The sequence below is a fragment of the Peromyscus leucopus genome, chromosome 4, assembly GCF_004664715.2.
Source record: "Peromyscus leucopus breed LL Stock chromosome 4, UCI_PerLeu_2.1, whole genome shotgun sequence".
Taxonomy (NCBI): domain Eukaryota; kingdom Metazoa; phylum Chordata; class Mammalia; order Rodentia; family Cricetidae; genus Peromyscus; species Peromyscus leucopus.
The window spans coordinates 98,101,893-98,115,493 of NC_051066.1; the positions used below are offsets into that span (position 1 = coordinate 98,101,893).

Here is a 13,601-nt window from a genome sequence, read left to right on the forward strand (position 1 = left end):
TTAATCCCAGCACTTAGAGGCAGAGATAGGCGGATCTCTGAGTTTGAGGCCAGCCTGGTGTACAGAAAAAGTTCTGGGACAGCCAGGGCTACACAATGAAACCTTTGTCTTGCCCCCCCCCCCAAAAAAAAAAAAACCCAAAGCAAAATATGTCAGCACCCACCTTAATTAACTTTAGTACTACTGCAAAAGACACTTTTGCTAGAGTTTTTGGTTCACAATCAGTTTTTTTCCTTTTTAAAAAAGACAGCTTCTCCATATGTAGCCCTGACTGTCCTGGCACACACTAGGACTTGAAGCAAGTGCTGTGATTAGAGTCAACTTTAATACTTACTTTTTGGAAATGTCTTCAAATATATTGGGTCTTAGTAACTTTTGCTGTTTAAATTCTTCCAAGTAACCAAAGTCTCCTTTAAGAATCACTTGTTGGTAGAGAACTTCAGCCCAGTCAGGAGCAAAGCCATAGGCCTCAGCCACAATAGAAGCCTTAGAGGGGTGGAAGGGAAGGGAGGGGAAGGGGCGTTAGATCCCATGCTGCGGGAAACTGAAGGCAAAGTCTAGGAAACAGTACCGTATACAGTGAATTATGATCACAGTGTTAAAGGCTATCCGGTTGTCTGGTATTGGCATTTCCCTCCCATAAAAATCCCTCCGGTGACTTGTTTTCAGTCTTCCTCATAATGGACAGTAAAACTGATGTGAATAATTATTTCCATAATGTAACTGTGTGGGAAGCAGGAAAGAGCTGATGCTGGGACATTATTCCCGTTCCTTTTAAAGGACTAGAATCAATCTCTGGGCAGACTTGATTCTCAGTGATAACCTGCATGCACCATTCTACGGACACAAGACTATTAAAGAGGACAGGCCAAGAAAGTCTCTTAGAACCGTAACTGCCAAACATCAAAATTCTCTAACTTTGCCCAAACGATGTACTAAAGATAATACACCAGATAGTGCCGGGAGTGTGCCAGAGGTGGTAGAACACTTGCCTAGCATTTGTGAAGATCTGAATTACTACAAAACACATGCCATCCATCTCAAATTGCCTCTTCGTGGTACTATTAGACAACTAAATTGGGATAACTAGTTTGCCCTGGGTCTGTCCCTAGCCCTGAGACCTCAGTCACCTAGCCTCTGGGCACCAAGGGTGAGACACACCACAGGATTATACTGGCAGTACCTGTCAAAGTACTCTTACCTGGTAGAACCTAGGTAGGGCCATGATACAGTCCATTAGTTTCTGATGGCCCAAGTTGATAAGCATTATGTTCTGACCAGTGTTCAGAAAGTGAATCTGCAGTGTTATCAACTTGGTGAGCCGGTTACAGTGTAGGGCCTGTCGCACACAGGAGTCCTGAGGGACAGGAGGAGGAAGCACAAGAAGGGAGAATTATATTGTTACCCTATCTTCTGTACTCACGTACTCTGACCTTGGCTTGACACATTCCACACTCCTCCTTCACTTGGAAGAGCCCAAGCCAAAGTAATTTCTCTTACTACGGATGCCAGTGCCAGGCCAGAATAACACTGGTTACCTTGGCGTAACTCTCTGCTGCATCCAACATCAGAGTCAGGGCTTTAAGCAGGAGTTGTTTTAGTTGGGCTCCATCCTTGAGGCTTTCCTCTGTAGAATAAAGGACACTTGTTATAAAGCTGAGTGACTTCTCACACCACTCAGTGAAGGCAGCAGGCTAGATGAGAGAAACAGAATCTAAGTATATTCATAAGTAGGAATGTTTCACTCAGGCAAGAAATGTCCTCACTAGAACTTAACTCTAGGGTTTGATGGATAACACCCTAGGAGGGTACTCCTAAGGTCCAGGCGCTTCTATGAACTGCCATCCCCTGCCATCTTGGCTGCTGCCGAGTACCCTTACTCCTCAAGAGCTGGCAGGGTTAGTGTTAGCACCGCTGTGGAGGTGCTACACCTCACTCACCCCAGGGTTGAGACTCAATCAGCTTCAGTTGAATACAGGCCGCTGCCTCGTGATTCTCCCCTATCTCCCGGCACATGCTAAAGCACAGGGCAATCATATTGTGCTTTTCGCTGTCTCCAGGGCGGCAGCGTTTGATGTAGTCCAGCAAGGCTGTCTTCAGGGTGCCACTCTGCCCAGGAAAAAGGATATCCAAGGTCTTAACCAGGGACCACAGGGGAGATGAGCTGAGTCCCTTGGTTTTATAAACTGGGGAAAATCCCCAAGGAAAGGTAAATGATGAAAATGACTACAAAATCTTAAGTTGTCTTGAGGATAAGGGAACAGATGTGTCCTTGTTGAGAGTATAAAGAAATCCGGAGCTGTTAAACTTGAACCGAAACAGAGATCGCTGGTTTGTCAGTGCTGGATAAAGGCGTGCGCCACCACCGGCCAGCTGAGAGTATAAAGTTAACTTGACCAGATAAAGGCAGCTGTAAGAGCACACACTGACCTACTATTCTGTTTGCTAGGACTCTATCCCGAAGACACAAGTGTGAAGGTGAACGCAACAGATTTAACAACATTAATTAAAAGCAGCCTGGATGCCCCAAATAAAGACTAAGAATACCTTGTAGCCATTAAATTGCTGAAGTGAGGCCCCTGCCCCCACTGGGGAATTGAACCCAGGGCTAAGCACATGCTTTACCACTTAACTATGGCCTCTGCCACTCAGACTACCTTGACTTGGGAAATAGCCACAGCAGACACTGTAAAAGGAGAACCTCAGTTATCCCTTATTTTCAAAGCATAAAATTTTGCTAACATGTGGATTTTTATATTTTTGGGGTACATGTGCAAAGGGGTATATCAAATCCGCAGTGGCTGTCTCCAGATGGTGGACACTGAGGTCTTCCATGTTGTTTTCTAAGTGTCTTATATGGAGTATGTATTACTTTTGTAATCAGAAAAAAAGTTATTAAAAAATTTTAAATGCAAAAGTGCCTCACAACAACAATTTGCAAATCTCGGGATCCCGAAGATGACCTATGAAGGGTCTTGCTCCTTTGTCCTCAGCAGGGTTGTCTTTAAACAGCCTCGCAGATTTTCTCTTAACTCTGTATTTTCTGACAGGAGAAATGAACAGAGACAACCCTCCACCCAAACGCTTTGTAAACACTGTATGAGTGACATACCTCATGTCATGGCATATAATGGGGATAAAGAGGCCCAAAGACCCAGCAAGCCAGGCCTCTGTTTACAAGGCTTCTTCCTGGTTGTTATAAATGGTTCTCTGGCCCAGGTCTATGTATCTGTTTCCTAGCTTGGTATTTTTTTTGTTTTACTTACTAGCTTTAGAGTGTTTTTCCATGCAATATATTTTGATCCTATTCTTTTTTCTCCAACTCCTCCAACTCCTCCTACATCCTCCCTACCCACCCAGCTTCATGTTCCTTCCAAAAAGAAAAGTACCAAACCAAAACTGTGAAGTTTGTTTTGTGGTGACCAAAAAACAAAACAAAACAAGCATGGAGTTGGAGTGTGGTTGACAGACCAGCCATAAGCGACTTCTCTCTCCCAGAAGGTGTCAACTACGAATGACTTCCTGGTGGGTTTGTGTCCTTTCCCCTTTTCTGTGCTGGACTTTGTCTGGTTTGAACTTGGGCTGGGCTGGTGCATGCCTCCAGTTCCTGAGTGTATCAGCCCTGGTGTGTCGGAAGACTTCGCTTCCTTGCAGCTGTCTAACCTTCCTGGCTTTTAAAATCTTCTGCCCTCACTTCAGAATTAGATGCCTGAGCCCTCTGTCAGAATGAGAGACCTGCCCTGGCTCTCAGCATCATATTTTGTCTGAAGAAAACAAAACAAAACAAAAACCAAACAAACAAACAAACAAACAAACAAAACTCTAGCAATGCTTAACAGCCTCAGCACTGACAGGTTCTCAAGAGGGTGTGTTCTTACCAGAACAGGCACTATTTTAACAATAGTGGTTAAAGGCTGAGGTGAAGAAAGAAACATTTTCTTCAACAGTTAGCATCAATATCATGACATAGTCTTTGAACTCTAGCTTAAGTCACTGGTGATGGTGTGCACCCAGGGAAGTCCTTGGCCACTATGAACACTGTAGAGCCCTACACAGATACATTCCCAAGAGCAGGAGGGGCTCATATCCTAGAGCTCATTCCTAAACACGTACCGGATCTAGCTTCTTCCTCATCAGAACTTCAAAATAGTGTTTTTGATGTAGGAGGTCAAATATGTACGTCATCTCATTGTACCTTCCAATGCCGGTGAGGAGGCGTACCTGAGGGAAAGAGTACTTGAGTTGCTGGAGCCAAACCACTACCATCACCAAACGCCATGCTTCATTCTCTCCCAATCACTCAACTGAGGCTTCTCTGGATAATTTGGAAATGAATCTTTGGGATGTCATTGGCTGTCACCCCTTGTCCTTTAACTGACTACCAAGTGCTACAAAATGCCTTTCTGACTGGGTGCTTCCTCTTGTCCCACTGAGGTGCAATTCGGGGACACATTATGCTTGAATCTTGTTTGGAGAAGCAGTTCTTTCCCCTCGAAAAGTTGACTTACCTGGCAAGAAGGTACAATAACCCTGGGACATGGCAGGGGACATCTTGCTGCTCTTTTGGGACACTTTAACAAATCAACCAGGAACAAAGGGCTGAACTGTCTGTCCAGTAATCAAGCAGATGTGGGGATCCAGAGGGCAGAATTCCCCAAGACCCTATCAGCTGTGAGCTGGGCCCTTGTCTGTTTCTCTTCAAAGCTGCCTCAGGATGAGAGTGGGTTTGAGGGGACTACTTACCACCAGCCCGTACTCCTCATTAGGAGCCAAGTGGTTATCTGTAAGCATCCGGGCAGCCTGTAGGACTCTGATGATCCCCTCCATGTGGCATGTAAAGGTGAAGCAATGATGGGCCAGGATCAGGAGCTCTGTGGCTGGGTAGTAGGACATGGATAAGACGGGCTTGTAACTACTGTTGACTTTCGCTTGGCAGGAGAGAGAAGGGCCTGGCAGAGAGTGCCCTGTCTAGAGAGGTCTCAGCCTCTGACAGGCTTAAACTTAAATAGCAAGAACTGGAAGCAGTCTATAGGTGCTACAACAGTACAAAAGTTTTAGTTATAAGGACTTACTGCAGGACAGCTCCCCGTGGGGGACAGAGGGAATCTTGTCCAGCAACTTCATGCCCACCAGTGTGCGGTCTTGACACACAGCAGTTAGCTGAAGAAATGTCTGGCTTTCCTCTGCTGGGTTGAAAGGCTGCTTTTCTCCTGCACAGAAAGATATGGAGACAGGCACTGAGTTTGCCATAAGAGAGCTGGCCAAAAGACCAGAGCATGGGGCCAGGAGGCCAACTTTGCCCAGGCCTGGCAGCAGGAGGGATGCTGACAGCTTTTTCCATCTGGTCTTATAGGACAGGGGCATTCTTCAGAGGCAGAACTGTCCTAACCATGACCATAAAACAATACAGAGCAACAGGATGAATGTAAAGGATTTTTTTTTTTTTAACAATCTGGAATCTTGACAACATACAGGCTGTGTATGACTGTAACATTCAAATCTTTAGTACTGGGAAACAGTGCTGTCCGAGGTTGGGGAGGTCTGGAGAGAAGGATACCTGTTCCCTCTGATGAGGTCAGCAGCTCTCGGGTCACCTCTTCAGCCACTAGTTCAGCCACAGTGTCTGGCTCAAGGCCCTGCGTGCTAATGAAGACCTGGGCTTGCCTGCATCGGTCAGGCCGCTGAGAAGCCAAGATTGTCCGGAGTGTGGCTTCACTGTCCCTGGCAGCAATATCTGCATAGGAGCAGCCCAGCTCCTAAGTGGAAGACAACAGGAGCAGAGTCATTTTTTGAGCAAAAAGTAAGAGAACATGGCATTCTGAAATGTGGGGGCAGTGCTGCCGGAGCTTAACAATCCCAGAAGCAGCCAGTAGTGTGCCTTCTAGTCCTGCCATTTTACCAAGTCAGGCTCCTCACCTCGTGATGAGGTCTTTTCAATCATCCAGTGTAAAGGAGTGGAATGAAATGTGAAAGGCCCTTTATTCCTGGAGCATAAGCTGAGGCCTAAGTCTCCAGAGACCCCAGTCTAAGGAAAGGGCTGCACTGCTCAGCCTTGTTTCCCTCATATCTTTGCACTTTCTGACTGTTTTTCAGCCAGCACAGGGCCACACACAAATCCTGGCTGCTCTGGATTTTTTGCAATAAGGGGATGAAGCAGGAGACAGGGTCTCACTACACAGCCCAGGCTGGTCTCAAACTCCTGGTAATCCTGCCTCGGTATCCCAAGTGCTGGGATTAAAGGCTTAAGCCGTCTCTCTTTGTATGCATCAAATGTTATATGTAATGTTCGAATCATAAAGCAAAATCATGAAGTCTAGAAGGAACTCATGTTCAAATCACTATTTATAGAGAAGAGCCAGCAGCCCATGGAAGGTTAGTACCTTGTCCTACGTTTTGGCTGATTGAAACTGACCTGGCATCCTCCGCACTTCTCCCCAGATGGGCCAACATCTTGACAAGGGCCTTACATATAAGTTGTAGTTTCCTGTTTTCTTGTGGCTTTGGGGATCCAGGGACCCTGCTCATGCTAGGCACACACTCTACCCCTGACTTTCACAGTTATCATCTCAAGAGCTGCCACTGCAGTGTCCAAAGTACCCCGACTTCCCACTTCCCTTCCAGACAGTGCTCCTGTGGGGATCCCCTCTCGCACATACCTTGGCGAGTTCATACAGACAGAGGACCTGCCGGCAGTAGTTCTTCCCATGGAGGCACTGGCTTGTGAGAGCTCGGAGATTCCTTGCCACTTCATCCGTAGATGGCAGCATCATAAATGACTGACTATCCAAACTGGAAGCTGAAAGCAAACCCAAGTCTGAAGGGAGCTTTAGGCTGGCCTCTCCCGAGCTCCCCATGACTTTATCACTCTGAAAAGCACTCCCCGCTCCCCTGAACTGAACTCCCATGATGCTCCCGGGTCTGGGGCCACTCTGACAGAGCCCCACTTAAACTTGGATCACCACCTTTCAGGAAATCCAGCCATGATTTCTTCACACTACCTCAGACTCAGAGCTTCCTGCACACTCTAGAGGTCAGCACCACGGCACTGTCAGACTCCTCTGCTCCTGAATTCTGCCTCGGTTTGCAGAGCCAACACATCTCCCGATCTCCAGACTATCTCTCAACCTCCTTGGTCCTCACTTCACCCTGGTCTGCCCCCAGCTGCTGGCCTCCCTTCTCCTTCAAATCATTCCTTCACAGTCTTATTCTGGGGTTTTTAAAAGGAAATCGTAAGGCCAGGCATGCAGCTCAGTGGTAGAGTGCTTGCTTAGGTACAATCCCAGCCCTGTAAAATCCCAAGTCCTAGCCGGAATCAGGAGAAATGTTGCTTACTTGGTAAAAGGCTTCTATAAGGAACAAAGTAAAAGTAGAATATATAACACTTTGTTGTTTCCTTTTTGTCTCTTAGCATCTCATTCTTAGCACCAGCTAGCCTGAAACTCATTTTTTTTTTAGCCCAGGCTGGCCTTAAGTTTGAAGTGATTGTCCTGCTTCAGCTTCCCAAGTGCTTAGATTATAGATGTGAGTTGCCGCCTTGCTGTTTGTGGAACAGAGCAGGGTTTACGACCAATCAGACACCACTAAACTATGGTACATCGTTCAGTAGAATAATCCTTCCTCATTAGAGTCTCTTGGTACATCCTGACAGGAAACCATAGATTCATATGACAGAGTCTAACTTTGGGGAAATGTTTTGTATGTGCTTGCACTGGCGTGCAGAAAGTAACATGTACCACGCAAGCAAAAGACTGGCATTCTGGGAGCTTTGAGAAGCATTGGATTCACTTTGCACGACCGTCCTCTGTCATTTGTTACACTAAGCATGACACACTTTCATGCTTATATTAAGCATCAGGAGCTGAAGCTGCTGCTCACTTGGCCAAGAGCTTGCCTAGCATGCCTGGAGCCCCAGGCTCCACTCCATTATCACAAAAGTCAGCACGGTGGCACAAGCCTGTAATCCCAGCACTCTAGAAGTGGACACAGGGAGATTCAGTAGGAAGCTCAAGGCAACCGCTGGCCATACAGCGATACAAACAAACAGAAAAACAGCTCAAGTCTAAAAACATACACTTTAAAAGTGAAGCAGGGTGTCGGGGGACATCTCTCTGATCCCAGTCCTCGGGGGTAGGAGGTCAAGAGTTCAAAGTTATCCTTGGCTACACAGCCAGTTGGAGGCCAGTCTAGGCTATGTCTCAAAACACAGCAAACAAACCCCCAAATGGTGGTGGTGGTGACGATAAATGGAGCACAAGAGAGGCCCTGTGAATCCCTCACCAAGGGCATTGAGTGCTAGCAAGATGAGACTGGCCGGCTGCACTCTGTTCCTCCCCCGACCTCCGGCTGTATAATTCCTAGACACGCAGTGGCTGTATGCGGAGCCTGAGAGCAAAGCAAGGACACTGGCGATGACCAGAACTGTCATTTCCTTATCTAGTAAGCTGTGGAAACCCAGACCTGAGCACGGAGGCGGAGGAGAGACTCCGAGTGTGTCCGTACAGAAGAGCACTCAGGCGAGCACGAGTACTGTTTTTAAGGTAGAGCGTACGTGCTTCCTCTCCCCTGCCCTGGCATCCAAGCCACCTTGGCAGTGGCGGCCGAGGCTGCAGTGGCGGCTGGAGTGAGTTGGGGGTTGGGAGGAGTAAACCATACTGCCTTGTGGAGAGAGAATCTGGGCTCCGTTCCCAGCACTCACATGGCAGCTCACGACCGCCCCTAACTCCTGTCCAGGGGGTGGACACCCTCTTCTGGCTGCTGAGGGCAATGGATACACACGTGGAGTACAGACATGGGGTCTAGAGTGAGTTCCAGGCCAGCCAGGGCTACACAGAGACCCCGTGTCAAAAAGAGGTGGGGGGCTGGAGAAGTGGCTCAGCAGTTAAGAACTCTGGCTGCTCTTCTAGAAGATTCTCAGAATCCACATGGAGACTTACAACTGCCTCTGCCTCTATTTCCACTGGATCCCATACCCTGCACCGGTCTCTGTGAGCACCGGGCACACGCGGTGCAGATACACACAGTGAAAAAACACCCACGCACATTTCTTAAAAAATAACAACAAAAAACAATGCACAATGTGGTAGAAAAGAAAACAGTCGGGCCGGGCGGTGGTGGCGCACGCCTTTAATCCCAGCACTCGGGAGGCAGAGCCAGGCGGATCTTTGTGAGTTCGAGGCCAGCCTGGGCTACCAAGTGAGTTCCAGGAAAGGCGCAAAGCTACACAGAGAAACCCTGTCTCGAAAAACCAAAAAAAAAAAAAAAAAAAAAAGAAAACAGTCCAAATCACCCAAAAAGCAGGAAAGAAAAGGTTTCCTCAAAAATCACAAACTACCAAATCTCATCCAAAAGCCAAACGATAACCTGCATAGTTATATAATTATAAAAGGAACTCATAACTTTAAATATTCTGAAATGAAGCCTCTAGATTCAGATTTGAGGAAACAACATCAAGTCAGCCATGGCGGCTCATGCCTCTAATCCAGCACTTGAGAGGTGGGAGCAGAGGGTCGGGGGGTTCAGCATCATCCTCAGGGACACAGGGAATTAAAGGCCAGCCTAGGCTACAGAAAATCTTGGAAGGGGTGGGGATGGGTTGGGAATGGCGTTCAGAAAATAAAAGAAGGTATAATTTCCAATTCATAAAACCAGATTATCCCAACTGCTTAAAAATAAAACAAACAAACAAAAACTATTGTTTAATAGTAAACTACAGCTGGGTGTAGCGGCGCACGCCTTGACCCAGCACTCCAAAGGCAGGCGGATCTCTGTGAGTTCGAGGATAGCCTGGTCTACAAAGTGAGTTCTAGGACAGCTAGGGCTATGTAGAGGGACCCTGTCTCAAAAAACAAAACAAAAAACAAGTAAACTAGAGAATATTCCCCAAGAACATAAACACAAAAGCCCTCAGCTAAAGAGCTAATCTATCCCAGCTGTATTTATCAAAAGGGGAACGTGTCGGGAAGAGTTTACCTGAGAACGCAAGGTTGGTTCAGTACTTAAAAATCAATAAACATATCTCATATGAATGGTTTAAAGATCAGATCAACAGATGCAGAGGCCAACACAATGGAACACTGAACAACAATGATAAAAATCTATCCCCAAACTCAGAGTGCTTTCCTCCAAGGACCAGCAGCAAAGGGGTGTGCCCGTGGCCACCCTACCTAACAGAGTTTTAGCCCAGCCAGCACACTGACTCCTAAGAGCTGGTGAGACAGAACTTTACCTGTCTACACATGACATGTCTATGCAGAAAATCCCAAGAAAAATAAGAAAACACATAGACAAAGCAAGTTCAACGAGGTCAAGCGGTGAATAACACAAAAGCCTATCTTATTTCTATATGCTACCAATGTGTAACTGTAAACTCTTAAACAAATATTTGATTTTTAACTCTGTTTGTGTGTGTGTGCGCGCGCGCGCGCGCGCGCGTGCAGCAGCAGAGTTTAGAAGAAGGTGCTGGTCCCCTGGAGCCAGAGTTACAGGTCGTTTGTAATGACCTGACTAGGATGCTGGGAACCAAACCCGCAAACGTGGTGTGTGTGCTTTATATCAGCTTTTCTTTCCCTAGACCCGTCAGTCCTGGAACTTGCTATATAGACCAAACTAGCCTTGAATTCACAGAAAGCTACTGCACCTGCCTCCTGAATAAAGGCATGAGCTCACATGCCTGGTTTTATTTTTGTTTTGAGACAGCTTGATTATGTAGCCTTGGGTGGCCTCAAACCCACGGGCAATCCTGCTTCTGCCTCCCAGAGCTGGCTAATATAATATTTATATAATTTCCATCAACTAAACTAGCTACCAGACAAACTGAATTCCCCTAGCCTGATCTATAGGCTAGGTGTAAAAGGTGTTACCTGTTGACTCGTTAATTACCTTGTTTACACATTACTCCTTAGTTTAGGGTGACTATGACACCCCGGGAGGCCCCTCATCTTTGGAGAGGGCACGGCCCCATGTGTGTCGTCCTTACTCACAGCTATGGGCTTTCCGCAGAGGGGCGCTGGGGCTCTCCTGGTCGTCGGGCGGCAGCGCGGCACTGGCGAGGAGAGCGCGGATCTCCGGGTGCAGGTCCTCCACGCTGGCCTCCTCGGCGGACGCCAAGGCCCGGCAGTGCAGCACCAGCACTACGTCCCGACTGTAGAAGTGGAAATACCGGCACACTCTGCTGGCTTCGTGCACGCGGCCGTCATCCAGCAGCTGTCCAATCAACACATTCAGCGATTCCCGCGCCTTCCAATCCAGTCCGTCCTCACACGCCTCTTTGGACGGGAGACCACTGAGGGCTAAGTATTTGGGTGTGTTCAGAGCCGCAAGCTTGGAGAAGGAAAACGCATCGGCTAAGCCAGCACAGGGAAGCAGCTCAGCACCCGCTGACGTCTGTGGCGGGCTGGGCTGGGTTCCCCCCGGGTCCCCTCCGCGGGCGTGCTGGCTGAGACGGCAGATCCAGGTCTCTTTCTCCAGCTCTTGCAGCTCCTCCAAGGGGACCGGTTCTTCTCGGGCAAGCCAGTGCCCTACCAGTGTGAGCAGCAGATGGCGCTCTTCAAGGCTGCCTTGCTCCTCCTCAGCCGGGTGCTCGCTCATCGCAGGGGCCTGGCTGGAGAAGAAGGAACAGGCTGCTCTGTGCGAAATGGAGTTTTTCTTAAAAATTTCATGGCATTTTTTCCAGAAGTCAATTCGTGCGTGTTTGAGGGACCACTTCTGAGTGTGTTTTAGGGTCTCCATTTCCTGGGTTAGCTGTGAAATTGAACAAAGCAGACTTTAGCCTTGCTGGAGTAAAGAAGCATCTTTCCAAATGTTCATGCTCCCTAAGGCCATGCTGGCTACAAGCAAATCTAGTGTGTACAGAGAGCCTGGGCGGCAGCGGGCGCTGGGCACAATCATGCGAAAAGGTAGGAGGAAAGCAATTCTCAATGCATGTGCCTGAGTGAGGGCAGAGAAAGCCACCTTATACTTGTCCTGTTCAAAGGAAATCAGCTCAAGCCTCTTCTACAGCAGGGGTTCTCAACCTCCTAACGCTGCGGCCCTTTAACACACTTCCTCATGCCGTGGGGACCCCCAACCATAAGATTATTTCCGTTGCTACTTCATAGCTGTAATTTTGCTACTGTTATGGATCATAATCTAAATATCTGATATGCAGGTTATCTGATATGTGACCTCCAGGTTGAGAACCGCTGTACATCAGAAACATGTATTCTTCCACACATGCAAAGCTGGTCACTGTACAGTCTGTGGCCTGCACCCCATCGGAGCCCTGCTAGGAGTCTGAGCAACCTAACTAACTGGTCTACTGCTCGATCACCAGGCTGTCGGCAGGTAACGCTGCTAAGTCTGCCACTCTCCTGGCCACAGCAAACTGTCCATCTGCCTTCAGCTTTTCCAAAATAGATCTACACTCATGCTGAAAATTCTCGGGGCTGTAGCTGGTGATGACTGCAGGGTTGATGGCTATAGGTGTATCCTTCAAGATCTGGCTGAGCACACACAGCTTCTGCACATCTGGACCTGTGGAAGAGAGACATGGTCACAGGAGTGCTTCAGTGTTCCAAGGGTCGGGGGAGCCGAAGAAAGGACAAACAGACACAGGACTTTCTTCTTCGGGTCTTTTTACTTTTTTTTTTTTTTATTTTTTGAGACAGGGTAGCACATAGCCTAGGCTGGTCTTGAATTCATTAAATAGCCAAGGAAAACCTTAAACTCCTGATTCTTCTGTTTCTGCCTCCCAAGTGCTAAGATTACAGGTGTGTGCCATGTATCCTATAAAACGAATCTTTTGACTGATTACAAAAGTCCTAAGTTCAGTTCCTCACATACTCAAAATGCTAAGTGCCATGTATCTATCTATCTACCTTTCTACCTATCTATCATCTACCTATACACACACAAACACATATGTATATGAGTCTACATATGTACAGATGTATGTATATATGGCATTTAGCATTTTCAGTGTATGTATGTATGTATGTGTTCATGTATGAGTGTATGTGTGTGTGTGTGTGTGTGTGTGTGTGTGTGTGTGTGTGTATGTGTATGTGTGCCTGTATACCTTGCAAAAACCCTTACTCCAAATCTGACTGAACTTACCTTCTCTAAGAACTGGTACAGATTTAAGCAGCACATGAAATCAACCTCTATTATACACATGTGTCTTTTATTAGACAGGCTCTCACTGGTAATCCAGACTGGCCTCAATATCATGGCAATTCTCCTGCCTCAGCCTCCTGGGCACTGGTATTATAGGTGTGAGCCACCATGCCCCAATAAGTGGCTAAGATTGGTGCTCTTCAAGGCCGTAGCAACATACTAACCTTGAAGACAATGACTCAGGTTAGTGCTCACTGTGTGTGTGTGTGTGTGTGTGTGTGTGTGTGTGTGTGTGTGTGTGTGTTTCTATCTATCTCATTTGTTCTTATTTCCATCAAATTGTGTGGTCATTTGCTCACTCAATACCAGCACCATAAGTTGGAGACACAGGCTGTAGGGCAGCTGCGATTGTCCTGGCCTGTCCTCAGGCATGGCTACTATACACTATATTCAGAGTGGAGCAGTATTTGCTCCGCCTGCTATTCATTCAACACAGGGGGACCCAGCTG

General features: G+C 47.4%; 1 protein-coding gene across 1 annotated transcript in view; it reads right to left on the reverse strand.

Moving 5' to 3' along the window:
* The window catches only part of Spg11 (SPG11 vesicle trafficking associated, spatacsin), a 73,247-nt gene that overhangs the window by 674 nt on the left and 58,972 nt on the right, over positions 1-13,601 (reverse strand). Inside the window, 11 exon segments of the mRNA XM_028878731.2 lie at positions 335-486; positions 1,202-1,357; positions 1,539-1,627; positions 1,941-2,109; positions 4,114-4,221; positions 4,744-4,877; positions 5,073-5,210; positions 5,558-5,756; positions 6,657-6,796; positions 10,980-11,742; positions 12,299-12,510. Coding sequence (XP_028734564.1) covers positions 335-486; positions 1,202-1,357; positions 1,539-1,627; positions 1,941-2,109; positions 4,114-4,221; positions 4,744-4,877; positions 5,073-5,210; positions 5,558-5,756; positions 6,657-6,796; positions 10,980-11,742; positions 12,299-12,510 — 2,260 coding nt within the window.